The sequence below is a fragment of the Arvicola amphibius genome, chromosome 3 (assembly GCF_903992535.2).
Source record: "Arvicola amphibius chromosome 3, mArvAmp1.2, whole genome shotgun sequence".
Classification (NCBI taxonomy): Eukaryota; Metazoa; Chordata; class Mammalia; order Rodentia; family Cricetidae; genus Arvicola; species Arvicola amphibius.
Window position 1 is genome coordinate 41,473,168 of NC_052049.1, and position 20,660 is coordinate 41,493,827.

Genomic DNA, 20,660 nt, shown 5'->3' on the forward strand with positions numbered 1-20,660 from the left:
ATTGTAGTCTCTGCTGAGTCTCCACAGGAGGACCCGGCTCGAGCCCGGTGGCCGCCGGGAATTGGAGTCTCGGCTGCAGCAATGCCTTCCCCAGAAGCCAGGGTTCCCAGAAGGCACCGCGCTGTTGAGCCACGCAGTTCGGATTGGCTGGGTCCGGGTTGGCCAGTCCCTGCGACCTCTGCCCCTTCCACCCCGCGCCATCTCACAACCCCCCCTCACCGTTCTCCCACGTGTCTCCTGTTTCCCAGGAGGTTGTGGGGTGAGAAGCCTAGGCATGATGGATAAGGTGCCAGGGCTGTTACACAAAGAAACCCTGTCTCGGAGAAAAACAAAAGCCAAAAAAAGAAAAGGAAATAAACTGTTCCCAAGCCTTGGTTTTACCCTTCCTTCCTTTGCTGTAATTCGAACTCTAGAAAAATTCTCAGCTATTGTAAGATTCTTTTAAGTTTTACTGCTAGGGAGCTCTCACCAAAGAAGACCACGGGGATACTGTCTCTCAGCCGATTGCAAGTCTGCATTCCAGACTGCTGACGACAACTGGCTATGCAGTACCGAAGTGCAGCCCTGAGCCTTTCTTGTGGTCCATATCCTGACTGTAAAGTCCCCAAGGTTCCCGTCCCGCAGTTGTAAGCTAAATAGATAGTTACAAAAGCCAAAATATGTGATTAGTAAAAATAAGGAGTTGTTTTTCTTAAGCTCCCCCGCACAGTTACTAGCAACATACTCTGCAAAACAAAATTCATCTGAGGTACTAAAATGGAGTCACTACAGTCAACTTAAAGCCCTTGTCACTTCATTTCATTCATTGTTAATATGCACAATATCGGAGAGTCTCCAGTATGCCAGTCACTGCCATAAGGTAGGAGGGAAAGGATGGACATGACATTATCCCTGCTTATTAAAATAGTTGATCATTTTAAGGGAAGGGATGCAGTCTGATACACCTGTTGACACCCAAGACTGCCAGGCTGCCTCTCTGGGGCATGGCACAAGCCTTCTCACTGAGTCTTGGTTTCTGTTTTCTATTGCTGTGAAGAGACACCATGACCAAGGCAACTCGTACAAGGAAAGCATTTAATTGGGGCTGGCTTAAAGAGGTTTAGCCCATGACCATCATGTCGAGACGCATGGCTGTGTGCAGGTAGACGTGGTGCTCAGAAGGAACTGCGAGTTTTCCATCTTGCCCAGCAGGCAGCAAGAAGAGACTATGTGCCACACTGAGTGCAACTTGAGCTTATGAGACCACAGTGACAGACTTCCTCCAAGGTGGTACCTCCTAATAGTGCTACTCCCTATGGGACAAGCATTCAAACATGAGTCTATGGGACCCGTTCCTATTCAAACAACCACATTGTGGCAACAGCACAGCACATTCTGAACTTCATACTCGAAGCCAAAGCTAACGATGAAACAATTCTGAAAAAGACCTTTCCTTTTTTAGGAACAGGAACAAGAACGGGAAAAGATTTTCCAAGAACAGGAGATTGCAGGGTCACTTAACACCTGACAGGACCACAGCTATTTAGCAGTTTACACACACACACACACACACACACACACACACACACACACGCACGCACGCACACACACGCACACACACACCCCACAGGGCAGATTTGTCAATTTGAGAATTACCCACATGTTGCTGAAGCTTCAGTTAGGACAGTGACGAACAAGACAAGAAGCTGACAGCTTTTTAAACAAAATAGAAGAAAGAAAAGACATGAAGCAGGACTGTATTTGGCAGGTGAAAAATTTACCACCCGTGGCTCAAGGTGAGGTCATCAACAGATACTGACCGACTGCTGATAAGTGTCCAGTTGAGGAAGACATGGAAGAAGTGGTGTATGGTGAAGATTCGACTTACCAAAATGCTGAAATTCTGCACCTTAAGCAGTTTGGAAATATCTCACTCTTAGTGGGGATGTTGATTTGTCAGAAGGTGACTTAGCGTATACCCAGACCATCACGGACAGTGGCAAAGAAGACAGTACTGGCGAAGATGTACTGATTCTGGGAGGTGGGGATGGGGATGTATATGGGAAACAAACTGAAACCAAAGGTGGTCATTGTGGTGGAGACTGATGGGCTGGTGATCGACAGATGTAAGAAATGGATGGCGCACGCCTTTAATCCCAGCACTTGGGAGGCAGAGGCAGGCGGATCTCTGTGAGTTCGAGACCAGCCTGGTCTACAAGAGCTAGTTCCAGGACAGGCTCTAAAGCCACAGAGAAACCCTGTCTCGAAAAACCAAAAAAAAAAAAAAAAAAAAAAAAAAAAAAAAAGAAATGGATGGGAAGAACATGTGGGGTCATCTGAGGTCATCTTAAAGGAGACTGTTATCAGGTTCTCAGAGTAATGTATTCCATTACTGAGTAGATATGCCGAAGAAGGGAGAGAGTTCAATTATGTGATTAATGATTTGACAGCTGTCCTAATCTCTACACCCGCACATGAGAATTTCTGACTGATTGTCGACATTTCAATGAAGTGCTGAAATACGGCGGGAAATACTTCACACATGGTGAACTGTGCCAGTCTCACAATGCTCGTCTCCATGAAGAACAACTGAGACAACTGTGTTGTGTCGTAGACTTTAATGCCCTTTCATACCTGGAGTTGTATTTATGCTGTTTGAAAGAACATTAAGCCTTGAAGATGAGCATCCCCTGATGCCAAGTGCTGCGTGTCATCTTGACCACTGTGTGCCGTATGTCATCAAATGAGTCAGGCCATTGATTGTGAATCTGTACAAGTATTTTCTTTTAAACTTATCTTTAATGTTTAAAGAACCAATGGAATGCAGCTTACATTTTCCTTTCTTTTTCTTTATTCTTTCTTTTCCTTTTTTTTCGAAGGGGGGGAGGCAGGTTTCTCTGTAGCTTTGGAGCTTGTCCTGGAACTACCTCTTGTAGAACAGGTTGGCCTCGAAATCACATAGATCCGCCTGCCTCTGCATCCCGAGTGCTGGGATTAAAGGCGTGAGCCACCACTGCCCAGCTTGTAGTTTATATTTTCATAAGCTACTATGATGGTCAAGTTCTTGAAGATCAAAAGAAAGCAGAGAAAAAGGTGAAATTTATTGCCCACTTAGAATATGATTTTTTTTATTGCTTTTTATCTGTGTGGGACCCTTTTGGGGAGGTTAGTTTTTGGTTTCAGGAGACATTTGATTTGGATGTTGGGAGGAAAAATTATTTGTTCTGGAGAGAAGTCCTTTTTGTTGTTGTTTTGTTTTTGCTTTTGTTCTTTTGAGACAGGGTTTCTCTGTGTAGCCTTGGCTATCCTGGAACTCATTCTGTAGACCACGCTGGACTCATTCATAGAGATCTGCCTGTCTCTGCCTCCTAAATGCTGGGATTAAATGCGTGTGTCACCATCACCCAGGTGGAGAGAAATTCTTGAAGGTGTCCCCCCTCCTACTTCTGAGATTGACTTACATATTAAAATGTGGAGTTTATAAGAAAGCTGGAATGAAAACTGAATTAACACAGCTTCACTTAAAACTGCAGAAAACAATAAAGTACCCAAGGGACAGAGGAGCAAGTAAAATCACTAGCTGGAGCACTGCAGATGGAAAGAACCAGTCCCCGGAACTCAGCGTCTCATTTCCACATGTACAAGGGCCCTGACCCTTTCCCCCATACCCCATCACCACACATACAAGCCCCTGTCCCCTTCACCCGTCACCACACATACAAGGGCTCTACCCCTGTTCCCTGCACCCCATCACCACACATACAAGGGCCCTATCCCCCACACCCTGTCACCACACGTACAACTAACAAATTTTGAAAGGGGTGGGAAGGTTGAGGGCATGACAGGTACAATAACAGCGCTACAATTTACCTTCCAGGCACTATAAGAGTACAGTATTACTTTATTAACCCTTCCAACCCTGTTGTGGTTGATCCTTTTATACACTGAGTGAAGATGTGTCTATGTTTTGCCTCACCTGTCTAAGGCACCTGATTAGGTTAATAAAGCGCTGAATGGCGCACAGCTAGGTAGGAGAGAATTAGCAGGACTTCCAGGGAGACAGAGGGACTAAGGTTTAGAATCTGGCATGGCAGGAGATGCCAGCAAGTTACAGAAAGAGTCGGACATACAGAATGGAGGAGAGATAAATAACCACATGGCAGAACATAGATTAATAGAAACATTAATTAAAGGTATAAGAGATAGTTGAGAACAAGCCTAAGATAAAGACCGAGCTTTCACAATAACAAGTTATAATTTGGGGACTGGTGGTCCAAAGAAAGTCAGATGAAAAAGTCCACCTACAACACCCAGAAATAAGAAAATGCAGAGAGAACCATACCCATAAAGCTAACTGTCTTAGGGTCTCGATTGCTGTGAAGGGACACCATGACCATGGCAACTCTTATAAAGATAAACAATTAATTGGGGTGGCTTACAATTTCTGAGGTTTAGTCCATTATCATCATGGTGCTACATGGTGGATGCAGGTAGACATGGTGTTGGAAAAGGAGCTGAGCTTCATATGCAGGCAACAGGACGTGATCTGTCTCGCTGGGCCTGGCTTGAGTATATATATATATATATATATATATATATATATATATATATATGACCCCAAAGTCTGCCTCCACAGTGACACACTTCCTCCAACAATGCCACAACTCCTCCAACAAGGCCACACCTCCTAATATTGCCATTTCTTTTAGGGGCTATTTTCTTTCAAACCTCCACACTAACCAAAATTTTGAGAAAGATAAAGACTTGGAATAGCCAGGGAAGTACATAACATAAATATGTGGGAATCACTAAGATTACTGCCCATAACAAGAAGGGTGCAACTCCTCTCATTATTTCTTCAAATTTTTTTTTTTTTTATTTTTGCCTGCCTGGAAGGTATACTTGGTAGCCGGCATTTTTTTTTTTTCCTTTTTTGGATGGGCTCTTTTTTTTTTTTTTTAAAAAAAATATTTATTTATTTATTTATTATGGATACAATATTCTGTCTGTGTGTATGTCTGTAGGCCAGAAGAGGGCACCAGACCTCATTAAAGATGGTTGTGAGCCACCATGTGGTTGCCGGGAATTGAACTCAGGACCTTTGGAAGAGCAGGCAATGCTCTTAACCACTGAGCCATCTCTCCAGCCCTGGATGGGCTCTTTTTTTGTGGCAGCGAGCGTGGGTGCCATGGCTCCTTTAAGAGAATTCTTCCTGATTCACCATTAGCAGCAAAAAAATGTGCAGTGGTGACTTCCTGGCTCACCAGCACAAACAGCTCTGACTATTTCCAGAGGTTTGTCTACAGAGCACTTGAACTGGATTTATGGGAATGGCTACTTGTATGCCCGCTCTGGTTTAGGAGGAAAGTAGCTGAGCCCATGCCCATGGCTCAGTGCTCTTCCTGGGTATCCTGTTGGGACCTTGTGCTGTGGAAATCCTGCAGCTTTAGGTCTGCAGGTCAGGTCCCTGGATGTGCTCCATCAGGTCATAGAGGGGGTGGATGCTGGGGCATGCCAAGTCATACGCCTGGGGCTGGGTCTGGGCAGACATAAGGTTGGTCTGTCATATGAGAAATGAGGACAGCTCTCCCATGGTCACAGCTTCGGGGCTGGCTCACCTACACCTCTGTTAGCAGAGTTGACTCTCCTGTGCTGCCTGGCGAGGTGCAGGGCCTGCTCCTGGAGACGGTTCTTAATCCGATCAGCTTGAGCATCATAGTTAATTCTAGTAGAATATGGAAAATGAAAATTGCTTCACAGAATTAGTCATGTTTGTCATGTGCATAACAGGCAAGCACTCTACCACTGAGCGTTCTCAGCCTATTCCGGGCTCTTAGATATGTATAACTTCTTTATTTCATTCTTTTTGAGGTTTCATGGGTGGTTTGTTTGCCTTTGGAGTCACAGTTGCATTTTGTAGTTCTGGCTCACCTGGAGTACACCATGAAGCCTGCTCTCAAAGTGTGCCAGTCTTACTGATTCTGTCTCCCGGGTTCTGGAATTGTTGCACTGATTTTAAAGTTTATTGTAGCACAATTAATAAAATTAAAAACATTTTCCCAAGAATATGTTAATTTATGGTTTATTTCTAAGATTGGGGGAATATTATTGAGCATTCCGTTGCTGTAACAAATCACATCCCTACATATTCATTGCTATGTTAGCCACATATAGTTTTAATATTCCTCTCTGTCCTGGTCCTATACATTAAACCCATCTTGTGCTCTACTTTAACTGAGATAAAGTTTTGATCCCTAAAAACCGAACATTACATTCTGAAAAGGCCAATTTAAATGCCAAGATTCTGATAAAATTATTGTTCCGTCTCACCCGTGTCAACCAGACCTTCAATAACATCATGTATTTGTATTGAGGGAATTTTTATTTTTGTATTGATTTTAAAAAGTCTTTGTATGAGAGACATTCCTATAAAGTAGAGCTTACTGTTGTTTTTAGTTCAAACGTCAATGCTTGTATTTACTAGCTATTGAACTTTAGCATTTTGACTTATCTGTGTTCCAGTTTCTTCTTTTGTAAAATAGACATAATAATGAATCTACCTCAAAGGATTGTCTTGGGGATTAAAATGGGTCATTCAACCTAAAGATCTTGAGACTGTATTGTGCACATCCTAAGCTAACAACAAATTCTTTCGGACTATATGAATACAGGTAATCTTTCTCACAAGTTCTCTTCTTAAAAACAAAAAAGCTTAAACTAGCTTGTAGGGCTAGATAGCACTGGTCCTTTGAAATCTTTTCATCCGTGGTATTGCTCTGGAGTAGAACACTCAAGTTCAGGAAATAAAAAATGTAAATCTTGAGAGACATGCATGTAGTCTGAACATCTGGGATGTGGAGGAGTCAGGATTTGATGGTCAGCTACAAAAAAGGCTGTGATCCCAGCCTGGGTTTGTGAGAGCCTCTTAATTCTCCGCCGACAAAACAACATACCACTAAAACAAGACAAAATAAAAGAAAGCAAACAACAACAACAACAAAAAACCAAAACCCACACAAACAAACACGCAAAACAAAGACCGTCCAAACTTGAACAAATTCCTTTGGTGGCAGGGTTCATGAATGGGATTCTTTTGATAACGCTCCTGTACTGTGACAGACCCATGAAACAAGTAGTTGATATCTAGAAGAGCGAAGATGAAATGGTTTTGACTTACACTTCAACCAGCCCAGGAAACAACCGATTTTCCCGGGATTTACGGTTTCCATAGTAACGGGTACCCACGCCTGCGCACGGCTCCGTGCACCACGCAAGCGCACACGGCTGTGTTAGCTGCCGCGCGCCTCTGGGTTCGAACGCGAGCTCCTCCCTTCTCTCCCTCCGCTAGCCTATCGCCTTCATCCTCGGCCTCGCCCCTGCGCGCCGCGCCGGGATTCTGTGACGTCATTTTAGCGCGCCCGCGTCGTCTGGAGTGGCGACAGGGAACATGGCGCGTTCCTAGAAGCCGTTTTCGGCATCAGTAGGCGGCAGCGTGCGGACTGGCAGCGTGGGGGGGCGCGGAAGCAACCAACGCCGCTTCGTGTGGACGAGTGGAAAGGGGCGGGCCGGGCTGTTCCGGACCGAGGCACACGGTGAGGCCGGGCCGCGAGCCGCACGGGTGGAAGGGACTAGTGGACTGGCCAGCGGGACCCCGCGAGCCGAGGGCGGAACGCGGGTCCACCTGAGCTGGACGCCGCGCGCGGGCCCTCGCGGCCCTGGAGTAGCCCGGGGTGCACAGGCTCCCGGGCTGCGGGAAGCCTGACATCGCTGGGTCCACGGTGCGCGGTCCGAGTGGCAGGCTGAGCAAGGCTGAGGGTACCCATTGTGTCCCCTGTCGCCGGCTGGGGCGGGGGGTTGTATTTGTCCTTGGAGGCTTGGGGTTGCACAGTGCAGGAAGACGTGCTTCTGCCACCAAAACCAGTGTATGCTGTTAACTGTGCAGGCGACCTTGCTGTGGAAGCAGTGCTATGAAAGCTTTAAACATTAGTCCTCTTTTAAAGGAAAAAAGACTTACACGTTTTTTCCGAGTGGAGATTTCTTTCTGAGGTATGGCCGCCGGTGCTCAGGCTCGGCGACTCCTGCAGCTTTACATTTGGGAATATTTGTGATTCAGCAAAAATTATGTCGAGGCCCATAGCATTTGGCGTTTCCCCTTAATCCTCTTAATACGTGGCGAACGAGAGACTCGTACAGCAAAGTGATTTGCGTCAATCGCAAAGTCTGGTCATTTGGCACCTGGTGCCAAGGTTGTAATCGGCATACCTCCTCACCACACATTAAACAAACGCATACAGCATCTGTTGTATGCGATAGCGCCTTTAAGATTTGCTTATTCTTTAGAAGGAAGCAAGGAAGAACAGTCTGCAACCATGTTTTTTCACCTCTCATGGATAAGGATTTCTCTCTTCCATTTCCACATTGTTTCAAATTTCTCTGCTTTGGTTCAGGGCAGAATGACTTCATTAAATGGACTACTCGTGGCTCGATAGCTTTCCTTACATCGTTGTTCCACACTGAGAACAGTTTTTGTAAAATTAGAAAATTTCTCTATGTTGGTTGCGATAAGGTTGTAGGTTTTTCTTTTTTTCTGTTTTCTGACGGTATCTAGCAAGGGACTGGTGCAAACAGTTTAATTATGGCAGTGGTTTGTGGATGTGTGTTATAGCTGCAAGGCTATATCTGTCCTGATTACACTTCTTAAAGCGAAAAAAGGATTGATTCTCAGAGATATTTGGATGTAGCAATATGATTGGAGGTTTTAAAGAGTGTGCAAAAATTACTTGGTAATTAAACAAGTATTTAGATTTTGTGATGTTACGAATGTATTTGTAATCAGAACCAAACTAGAAGGCCGAAAAATGCTTGCAGCATTTGAACTTAAAATATACTGAAGATGTTTCTCCAGAATGAAATTATCCATATTTAGGGAAAGACAATGTTTGATTAGTTTTATTTTTAATCTGAATTTATGTTCTTGTCCGTGCATGTATGTGTATGTCATGTGTGTGCTGGTGCTGGCACAGGCAGAAGTTGTGTTGGGTGGATAAAGTTGTCCATCTTGTAATGGAATTACAGGCAGTTGTGAGCCACCTGACACATACATGCTGGGAACAGAACTTGGGTCCTCTTTGACAGTAGCAAGCCATTTGACTGCCAAGCCATTTTTCCAGTCCTGATTAGTTGGTTCTTGATGCTTGTTTTGCATGTGTGTATATTTAATCTTCCTTCTAATTTGTTATTATTTATTAATTTTGAGACAGGCTCTCACTATGTAGCTTTGGTTGGTGTGGAACTCCATGTAGACCAGGTTGGCCTTAAGCTCATGGAGATCTGCCTACCTTTCACTCCCCACTGCTGTGTGTGCTACCACATCAGGCTTCATATAGCATTACCGTTGTAATTTTAAGTTTTTTTTTAATATTTATTTTATTTTTGCAGTGTTGAGGCTGAACCCAGAGCCTTGCACATGTCTTACTACTAAGCTATTTCTGCATCTTTGTTTTTGTCTTTGGTTTTCTTTTTTGTGGTGTTAGTGGTGGAACCCAGGACTTATGCATGCTGTGCAAGCAGTCTTCCCCTGCACTGCCGTCCCCTAGCCTTGGTTCTTTCTTGGACTGTGTGCGTATGATGGGTATCATCAGCTAATCCCAGGGTGTTTTACAGAATGGCTAATCACATCTTTTGCAGGTGTGCTTCTAGTGTCTTTTGTTTGATTTTCTAATTATGAGACTGACTACCAATAAGCCTACAATTATAAGTTTTGTCGAGCATAAGTTCAATTAGTGTTCTACATCTTTGCTCCTCAAAATTTGGGAATTTTATAAAGTATACACTTCCAGCTCAGTTGAAAAGTTACTGAAATAGAAGCTACATACCAAGGTGTTTTTAAAACTTGTTTTTTATTAGTATATGTTATATATGATAATAGGTTTCATTCTGGCATTTTTGTACATGTTATAATATTTTTTGATCATATCCACCCCATTATCCTCCTGTGCCCCTTCCATTGATATACTTTCTGTTCTAACTAGTCTCTTTCTATCTTCATGTCTGTCTCTCTCTTGTTTCTGTCTATGTCTCTATCTCTTTGCTATGATATTAATTAGGATTGTTTATAGGAACGTTGGTGAAGATTTGTTTACACTTGCATGGGCATTCAACAATAATTTAGTCTCAGTACTTTGACCATGGCAGTCACTGCTGACCATTGCAGAAAGCTTCTGTGACCAAAGCAGATAGCAGCACAAATCTGTAATAATAATAACAACAGTCATTTAGAAGGCAGTTTTGATAAGTACATCATGTCCATTTTGGAAAACAGCAGAAATAGCTTCACTTCTAGGGCCTCTAACCTGTCCAGCCATGACTGTTTGACTGGGTTTACAGTGCCAGATGTGCAGTCCCTCCTGTCAGTGGGCATCAAATTTAATCAGACTGCAGTTGGTTAGCCCAGTAACGGACTTACCACTATTGTATCGGTGGCCTCATCTTGCCTCAGTTGTTAGTATTGTTGAGCACAGGGCTCGCATGACTGTGTAAGACTGTTGATGACAATTCTTCCCCAGCAGCCAGCATAGCTCTTTCTAACACTATGAGAACTTGACAGCAGAGAGGGAGCTTCCAATCCAGTTCTAGCTTGATTTCTCTATATCTTGTGAGTGACGCATGTGGCATTTTATTTTATTTAGCAATATGGCCTTACATTCTCGTTCTAGGGAGTGGCCAATAGCAGTGGCAGTTTACCTGTGTTGTGTTGGAAGGCTTGGGCCTCCCTGACCATAGGGATGTTTTCTATTCCTAACAGTGAGGGCCCTGTTTAATAACTTATGCAGATTCTGCATTTTAATAAGATATCCAGATTAGAGGAATGTCAGTAAAGTTTTGAGATGTACCACTTTTGTCAGTGGAAGTTGGAGAAAGAGTGTGTGTAGAGTGTGTGTGTGTATGTGTGTGTGTATGTGTGTGTAAAAGCCCATCATTTAATTTGAAGCGTTTTGTTATTCTGTTTCATTTGATCAAAGAAGTGGGTTTAGATGTATTAATGCTATAAAATCACACATATCTGTATTTGTAACTCTGACTCTGATTCATCCTGTTGCTTTTCCTGGTCCTATTTCCTGGTCACTGTCAGGGTTTATTGTATCAGCTTTTCCTAAACATTTGTGAATGATAGGAATTCAACAGTGAGCATCTTTTGAAAGGAAGTTATTTATTTTTATTTGTATGAATGTTTTGCCTGCATATATTTCTGTGCCCCATGTGTGTGCCTGGTGGCAAGGCCTGAAAGGGTGTTGGATCTCCTGGAACTGGAGTTACAGATTTGTGAGCCATTGTTTGGGTCCTGGGAGAGACTCAGGTCCTCTGCAAGAGCAGCCAGTACTCTTAGCTGATGAGCTATCTCTCCAGCCCAACAACAAACATTTTTTTTTCATTTTTAAGTTAAAATTTTAATGAATTATATTTTGTTTTTTACCTTCTTCCGACTCCTCCCATATCCTCCCCATCTCCCTATCTACCCAACACTATGTATTTTTGATCTCTTACACACACACACACACACACACACACACACACACACTAAACACCTCCTCAAAAAGCAAAAAAAAAAAAAAAACCCAAACAAATAGGTAAAATACCTGTAAGACAAAAACAAAACAAAAACCCCCAAACAAAAAATGAAGCGAAAAGTTCATAAAAATGCTATTGGGTTTGTTTTGTGTTGGGCCTGCCCTGAAGTATGGTTGATATACTTAGTGATACTTCATTAGAGATAGCAGATTTTCCCTTTGCCAAGAAGGTGTCAGTTACAGATAGCATCTTTGTTAGGGATGGGATCCCATGTCCATTTCCCCCCTCAGTGCTAGGACCTGGTCTGGCTTGAAGCTGTGCATTTCTTATTTATGCTACTACAGACTTTCATACCACATAGGAGTTGATATGTGCATAGGTTCTGATGTCTGGGAGACACTGTTTGCTTTGAGTCATCCATCAGCTCTGGCTTTCCCAGTCTTTCTGTCTCCTGTTCTCCGTAGATTCCCAAGCGTTGAGGTGAGGGGTTTAATGAAGACATCCTATTTTGGACGGAGTGTCCCAAACTCTCACTTTCTGAACATTGTCCAGTTGTGGATCTCTGTGTTAATTTTTGTCTACTGCAAGAATAAGCTTCTCTGATGGGGGCTGAGCGAGGCACTGGTCTGTGACTATAGAGGAATGTTATTAGGAGTCATTTTATTGCCATTCCTTTAACAGAATGATAGTAGTAGGTTTTCCCCTAGGCCCATGACCTCTCTAGTCTCATGTTTTTGGTCCCTGTAGCAGTGTCAGGTGTGGGTTCCATCTCACAGAGTGACCTTGAATCCATCAAAAAGTGATTGGTCACTCTCATAATCTTTGTGACTATCCACTAATATATCTCACTCACACATCACTCCCAACAATGAACATTTCTTAAATAGTAGTTATGGAACCTAGTAATTCTGTATGTTCCTAATAATGCTTTTCTGTTTCTTGCAGAGACTATTAACTTTTGACTTTCTCTTCTTGCTCCTTAAAGCTGTTGTTGCTGTGTTACCTACGGATGAGGTATATTACACTAGAAATTTATTTTCTAATAGTTCTGGAGGTCGGTAGTTCTCATTTTAAAGTGCAGATAATTTAATTTTCTATAAACCCCTGCTTTAGGGTTTTAGTGCTGTGAAGAGACACCATGACTTACAAAGGAAAACATTTCATTGGGGTTGACTTAGAATTCAGAGATTTAGTCCATTATTTATTATGGTAGGAAGTATGGCAGAATGCAGGCAGAAGGAGCTGAGAGTCCTCCATCTGGGTCAGCAGTAGCAGCAGAAAGAGAAAGTAAGCCCCTGGCCTAGTTTGAGCTTCTGAAATCTCAAAGCCCACCCTCAGTGACATGTTTCCTCCCACAAGGCCACACCTACTTCAACAAGACCCCACCTCCTAATAGTGCCTGTCCCTGTGAGCCTATGGAGGCCATTTTCATTCAAACCACCACAGTCCCTTTCCTTGTCTCATGCTAAACTGTAATTCTTCAAAAGTAATTGGATTAAAATAAGTTTGGATCATGTTATGTAGGGAATGTAACCTTCACCTGTCTGACATCCACAGCATGCACTGATCTAGGGATCTCTTACGCAACTTTCAAGACTACGCTTGCTCGTTCAGTCCTCTGTGAGGGGAAGCCTCTGCTAAGCCTGCTAGAGTGTAAACTTGTGAGTTTTTTTTTTAAAGATTTATTTATTTATTATGTGTACAGTGTTCTGTCTGTCTGTATGCTTGCTGGCCAGAAGAGGGCACCAGATCTCATTACAGATGGCTGTGAGCCACCATGTGGGGTTGCTGGAAATTGAACTCAGTCAGTGCTCTTAACCTCTGAGCCATCTCTCTAGCCCCCTAAACTTGTGAGTTTTTCCTCCATAACGCTTACCATACCTTTATGGTATATTTTAGTTTGTCTTTTTCCTTTGTATAATTGAATACAAAGATTCCTTTACTACATTACTTTTGGAGTGGTGCACGGCTTATATAGGCTGTTTCATTGTTAAAGACTGTGAATGTAAGTGGAATTATCAGGGATTGATACCAGTAATATTATGTTCTGTGAAGGTTAGACTGAGGAGGATTGAAAAGGGAGAAGTGGCTGCTTTTTGTGGATTTCCACAACTGTATGTAGAGATCAGGATTTATTAAAAATTGATTGGCTACTTTTTATTGTTGTTTGTGTTTTGAGATCGTGTTTTACTATGTAGTTCTTGGTAGTCTGGAACATACTTACTACGTAGACCGTGACAGTCTCAAACTAGATGTGATCTGTGTCTTTTGAGTGCTGGGATTTCAAGTGTGGCACACCATATTTGGCTAGAAAGATTTCACTAATTTAACAGAAGTTTGTAATCGGAGGTTTCTCACCCGCCTTGCAGTTCCTGAATAACCACTCAGAGGCTTAATATTACTTAGAAATGCTTGACCAATGTCTAAGGCTTAATAGCTATCTCTTACATTTAAATTAACCCATTTCTATTAATCTGTGTTTTGCCATGTGGCTGTAGCATTACGTCATTTTCTACATATCTTGCTTCCTTGGCAGCTGGCTGGTGTCTCCCAGACTCTACTCTTCTCCTGTATCTCTGCTTGGATTTTCTTCCTGGCTTTATCCAAAACAGCTTTATTTGTCAACCAATGAGAGCAACACCTATTCACAGCGTCCAGAAAGACCATCATCCCACAGCAGAGGTTAGGATATATAGACCATTATAGTACAGCCTGTTGATCTGAATTTAATGACCAGGGAATAGGGACTTAAATTTGTTCAAAGTGTGTTCTAGAAACTAGAATAATACCTGGCAAAGAGTAATGAAAAATAGCTGTTAATGAATGAAATCTTTGGCCAAATATGGTGTCACACTTGAGAGATTAAGGCTGTCAGACATTAGAAAATCTGAATTGAGGGGTTGTCATGCTTTGCTTCAGTTGTCACCGTGACACAAACTGGTCTCTTGGAAGAGGGAACCTCAGTTGAGGAACTGGCCTTCATCATGCTGCCCTATCGCCATGTCTGCGGGGGAATTTTCTTGCTTAGTAATTGATGTAGGTGGGCTCAGCTCAGTGTAGAAGTGCTATCTGCGCAGGTGAGCATACCTGCTTGCTTTGTACTGTGATGAACTATGATGCCAAATATGAATGAAGAATACACATTTCTTAACTTTATGTAGCTCTTGGTTTGTTAGATAAGACACTTACTTTGTGGGAGTTGGTCCTGGGAATTGAATGCAGGTCACATCAGGCTTGGTGTTACCATCCCACTGGCCTTGCTTTTAGTTTGAGACAGGGTCTTAAAACACAGCCCAGATTGGCCTTGAACTAGGACCATCTGCTGGTTGCAGATTTTTTATTGTGTCCTTATATGGCTGAAAGAACAAGGGAGCTCTCTAATGTCCTCTTATAGGCACATTTGGACTATGCATGAGGGATCTGTACTGATGACTTAATAACTACCTAACTTCTCAGCTCCAAATACCAAGATATTAGGCATTAGATTTTAGCATATGCCTAGGGGAAGGCTACAGTATTTAATATGTAACAGTGTCTTCCTACCTCTCTCTTTTCTGAGAGTCTTGCTATGTGCAAGGATTGTAGTTAACTTAGTTTGTTTTTCAAATATTAGTGAGTATGCCTTTTTCTCTCTCTCTGTGTGTAATTTATATGTTTCATATTTGCATTTTATCTTTAAAATGAATTTGATAACAGATGCTGAGGTAGGGAATGCCCTAGGAAATGGTATTTAATCAGAATTTGGAAATTTGCAGTTTTGTGTATGTTGGGTCTCCAATCTCACTTTACTTTTATTTTATTTATGAAACAATAAAAGCAATGTCCTTTAGGAATATAATTTAAGTAAAAGTAATTGGAATTGTGGGAGTTTTAAGTAATGGTGTAGTTAGTATAGAAAACGTAGAGGTGGTGGGGAGAAAGTGTTTGTGTGACTGTCCGTTTGTAATACATATACTGTGTACTCAGATGTGCTGACTTACCTTTGCAGGCTTCCATGGATCTCAATAGTGCCAGCTCTGTAGTTCTCCAGGTCTTAACCCAGGCCACCAGTCAGGATACTGCTGTTTTAAAGCCCGCTGAGGAGCAGCTGAAGCAGTGGGAGACACAGCCAGGTTTCTACTCAGTGTTGCTGGTGAGTAGTTTGTCTTTAATAAAGTGGGGTACCGTCACTTTAATGTTCTTTAAGTGTGCAGATGGACTGGCAGTTTAGTGCAACTGCCACAGACATTTGGCTGCCAGTGCCACTGTCGTCATGGTAGTGTGGGCTCATGAAGATGTTCCACAGTTATTTGTTGATGAATCAACATTTTAGGTATTTTCTTTTTATTGTTCTTACTGTAATTTAATTAAAACCTTTTCTCTTTTGTTTTTTTTGTTTGTGTTTTTTACGAGACAGGGTTTCTCTGTGTAACAGCTCTGGCTGCCCTGGAACTCACTCTATAGACTGGGCTGGTCTCAAACTGACAGAGATCTGCCTGCCTCTGCCTCTTACTATTTTTGTTTTGTTTCATTTGTTATTTTGCGACAGGGTTTCTCTGTGTAACAGTGTGGAATTAGCCTAGTAGACCAGGCTGGCCTTGATCTCACAGAGATCTACCTGCCTCTGCCTTCCCAGTGCTGGGATTAAAGGCGAGCTCCATAAGTGCCTTGCCTTTTGCCTTTTACTGTTTTGGTGCTTTCTTTTTCTTTTTTTTTTTTTCCTCAGTGATGGGCAGCAAACCTAGGGTCTGGTGCATGCTAGGCAAGTACTCACCATTGAACTGATTCCCCTTGTATCCTGTATTTCACTTTAAAACATTGTTTTTGTTTTGTCAAGACATGCTCTCACTATGTAACCCTGGTTTGCCTGGAACTTGTTTTGTTGACCAGACTGACCACCAGTACAAGAATATCTTCATGTCTCCTGCCTCCTGGCATGCACCCCCATGACTGGCAAAATACTGTAGTTTTTTTTCCATCTAGAAATTTAAATTTTTGTTAGACAGGATCTTTTATATTTTTTACTTTGCTTTTTTTCTTCTTTTGTTTTTGAGGCAGGGGTCTTATGTAGCCTAATGTGGTCTTAAACTCCTTATTCTCTGCTTTTACTTCCTGAGTGAATATATGACTTATTAATAACTGCTTAAATTCATTTTTCCTGTGTTTCTATTTTTGCGTATTGCTTTGTGTTATTTATACATAAATTGCTATATTGCTACATTTTCAAAAGTAGTTTTATTTGTGTATATGTGTATAGACTCTTTGGGGGAGGGGATTGAGACAATTTCTTGTTGTGTGGCAGGTATTGACTTCAAACTCAGTGATCCTCCTGTCTTAGCTCCTCAATGTTGCGATTACAGTCATATGCCATCATACCTAGCCTGTATGTATAGACATTTGTATAAAATGTTGTATTCATGTCTTTTGCTGCTATGGTTACTCATTCTAGAGAAGGGGTTCTCAACCTTCCTAATGCTATGACCCTTTAATACAGTTCCTCATGTGGTGACCCAACCATAAAATTATTTTCATTTCTGCTTATAACTGTAATTTTGCTATGTTATGGATTGTAATGTAAATATTTGTGTTTTTTTTTTTTTTAATGCTCTTAGGCAACTGCTGTGAAAGAGCCTGGAACTTGTTGTGTAGATCAGGGTAGCCTGGAATTTATAGAGATCTACCTGTCTTTGCCTCCTAAGTACTACAACTATAGATAAGTATCACACCATGCCTGGCCTGGACCAAGATCTTTTTGTTTAGTCTCAGTAGCTATGTATGGAGCCAATCCTGGAACTCACTCTGTAGACCAGGCTGACCTCGAACTCAAAGAGATCCACCTACCTCTGCCTTCCTGAGTGCTGGGATTGAAGGCATGTGCCACTACCACCTGGCCTTGTGCCACCATCACCCAGCCCAGAAGAGGACGTTTTATCTTCCTGAAATTATTGACAGTTGTGAGCCACATGATTTGGGTGTTAGAAATTAAATCCATGCCCTCTGCAAGATTAACAAGTATTCTTAACCTCCAAACCATCTCTTCAGTCCCCTGAACTAATATTTTTAAAGCCTAAGGGGCAATAGAGATTTCCCCATTGGTTACTAAGATGAGCTTGCTTGGTTTAGCTTGCTGAAAGATCAGAGAAGCAAAGCAGCCAACCACTGGAGACCTCTTACCTCTATGAAACCTTTAGACTGAAAAGAGAGACAGTTTCTGTCTCATCCCACCTTTTATTTCACTCTGGTGCTGGGATTAAAGGCGTATACCACAACTGTCCAGCCTCTATGGCAAACTAGTGTGGCTGCTGGGATTAAAGCCGTGTGCCACCACTGCCTGCCCTGTGTGACTGACTAGTGTGGCTGCTGGGATTAAAGCCGTGTACCACCACTGCCTGCCCTGTGTGGCTGACTAGTGTGGCTGCTGGGATTAAAGCCGTGTGCCACCACTGCCTGCCCTGTGTGACTGACTAGTGTGGCTGCTTTGCACTCTTATCTTCAGGCAAGCTTTATTTATTAAAACACAATTGCTGTGATTATAATACACTAACAAAAGCAATTTATGGAAGGAAAGGTTGATTGAAGTTCAGTCACAGTTTAAGAATACGGTCCATCATGGCTGGGAAGACATTCTAGCAGGAACTTGAAGTAGTCCGTCACATTGAATCCATGGGCAGGAAGCAGAATGTGATGAATGGTTAGGCTGAGCTACCTTTTCTCCTGTTCCTACAGCCCAGGACATTTACCCAGCGATGGTGTCTCTACTTTTCGAGTAGGTCTTATCTCAGTTAACCAAATCAAAGTAAGACATCCCAGACATAACCCATGGTCTTCCTAAACAAGATAATCCCTCACATGCATGCCTGGAGGCTTGTGTCCCAGGTGATTTTGGATCCTGTCAAGATTAACCATTACAATCTTTTTAGATTTAGAACATATTTATTTCAGTGGGTGCTCTCTCATCTCTTATCTCCTCTCTCTGTGCATATATATTGTTACTACTGACTTTTTATCAAGGAAATTTTCTAACATACTTGAAAGAATATTATGAATCTTTACGTATTTATCTGTTGATTAAACTTAGTTAAATGCTATTGAATAGGTATGCTATCTTCTTTGATGGGGTTGGCCAGGTCTCACTATGTATCTTAGGCTGACCTGAAACTTGAGATGTACCTGCCTTAGCATTCTAGATGCTGAGGTTTCAGGTAACATCTGGCTAAATAGGCCTGCTTTCTTAGTCTAGATTATAGAATATATATTTTAAGAAAATATACATATGACATATGTAGTGATGAAATTTAAAATCAATAAAGTCTGGGCTGAGGTCATACATCAATTGCTAGAGTACTGGCCTAGTATGCATGAAGCCTTGGGCTCTGTCCTCAGCATCTCATAAATGGGGCGTGATGGCACATTTCTGTGATCCCAGCATCTGGAAGTAGAGGCACGAAGTTCAGAGTCATTATTGGCTATATAGCAAGTTTGAGACCAGTATGAAATACAGGAGATATTTTCTCAAAGATCAAACACATAGGGCTATTTGGTAAAGTTGGTGAAGTGTTGTTGGATAACTGAAGCATGAATAATAAAAACTGAGAGACAAATATAGGAGTTTCTACCAAACCTCAGACACCATGCTCCCGTGAGTTCCTGTTCCCTTTATATTCCTCTCTCCACTTCCCTAATGCTGGGATTAAAGGTGTGAGCCACCACCACCTGGATCTCTTTCTGGAGCCTTACAGAGCTCTATCTGCCTCTGTCTCCCAAATCCTGGGATTAAAGGAGTGTGCCACCACTCCTGACCTCTAATGGCTTAGCTTTGCACTCTGATCTTCAGGCAAGCTATACTTATTAAAATACAAATAAAATATCACTACAGAGGACCTAAACTTGATTTCCAGAACTCAGTGTAAAAATGTCAGGTGTGGCCGGGTGGTGGTGGCGCTCACCTTTAATCCCAGCACTCAGAAGGCAGAGACAGGTGGATTTCTGTAAGTTCGAGGCCAGTCTGGTCTACAAGAGTTAGTTCCAGGACAGGCTCCAAAGCTACAGAGAATTTCTGTCTCAAAAAAACTTAAAAAAAAAAAAATTCCAGGTGTGGTAGGGCTGGAGATAGGATGATCCCTGTCTGGCCTAATTGGTGAGCTCTAGGCCAATGAGAAGCCTTGTCTCAAAGGAGGCAGTGACATTTCTGAGACACCTGAAGTGTCCTCTGGCTTCCATATGAAACCATACACAAAATGAATGCGCATACACATGCTTAAGTACATACCTACATTAAAAAAATAAAGCGGTTAGACAAATCCATGCTTTATTTTGGTATGTTAATTATACTTTTAAAAGATTGCATGTTCCTTCTAACATTATTTGTTTTTTCATTCACAGAATATTTTTACGAACCACACCCTTGATATAAATGTCAGGTGGCTTGCTGTGCTGTATTTTAAACATGGAATTGATCGTTACTGGAGACGTGTAGCACCTCAGTAAGTTCCCTCAGTCCCAATTGTAATCCATTCTAAATTTTAGAAAAATAATACTCTCCTGTGTAATCAAAATAATGTGTCAAGTGTTTAACTGGGACAACAGAGATGTTAGCGTGATTTTTGCAAGGATGAAATGGAAATTTGCAAAACATTTGATACATAAAGAAAAAAGTCCAAAAAGTGTTCTAACTCCCGAAGAAATGTTATTGTTATCCTTCATAGATTTGTATCTTCCTATTCCACATGTGTGTACGTACGTATGTATGTATGCATGTATGTGTGTTCCTGCCTGCCTTCCTGTCTTGATTTTCAGCCTCTGAGGATCTGAAGATCAAGCTATGTTGCTAAATCATCTTAAAGAAGTAAAATGCGCTGAACAGTGGTGGCGCACGCCTTTAATCCCAGCCCTCGGGAGGCAGAAGCAGGCGGATCTCTGTGAGTTCGAGGCCAGCCTGGTCTACAAGAGCTAGTTCTAGGACAGATTTCAAAGCTATAGAGAAACCTTGTCTCGAAAAACCAAAAAAAATATTAAAATGTTTTGATTTTGAAAAGGAAATATGTTCTTATTTGCTGAATCTTCATTTCTGTGTTTTGTGTTTTCTCTGGGAAGAATTGTTGGAAAGCGCATACACTTGCAGTTTCATTAGATGA

General features: G+C 42.1%; 1 protein-coding gene and 1 pseudogene across 5 annotated transcripts in view; both read left to right on the plus strand.

The window, feature by feature from the left end:
- Positions 1–928: 928 nt before the first annotated feature.
- LOC119809205 lies at positions 929–5,745 on the plus strand (annotated as a pseudogene).
- A 1,659-nt stretch (positions 5,746–7,404) lies between these two features.
- Positions 7,405–20,660, plus strand: part of Ipo11 (importin 11) — a 172,376-nt gene continuing 159,120 nt past the window's right edge. Inside the window, exons 1-5 of one of the 5 annotated variants that reach the window (XM_038323961.1) lie at positions 7,405–7,571; positions 12,493–12,561; positions 13,105–13,208; positions 15,536–15,679; positions 19,909–20,009. In XM_038323961.1, coding sequence (XP_038179889.1) covers positions 15,542–15,679; positions 19,909–20,009 — 239 coding nt within the window. In that variant the 5' untranslated portion in view covers positions 7,405–7,571; positions 12,493–12,561; positions 13,105–13,208; positions 15,536–15,541. Of the gene's footprint in view, positions 7,572–12,492; positions 12,562–13,104; positions 13,209–14,211; positions 14,230–15,535; positions 15,680–19,908; positions 20,010–20,660 lie in introns of those variants that run through there. The other 4 variants (XM_038323963.1, XM_038323962.1, XM_038323960.1 and 1 more) reach the window with 4 other exon arrangements.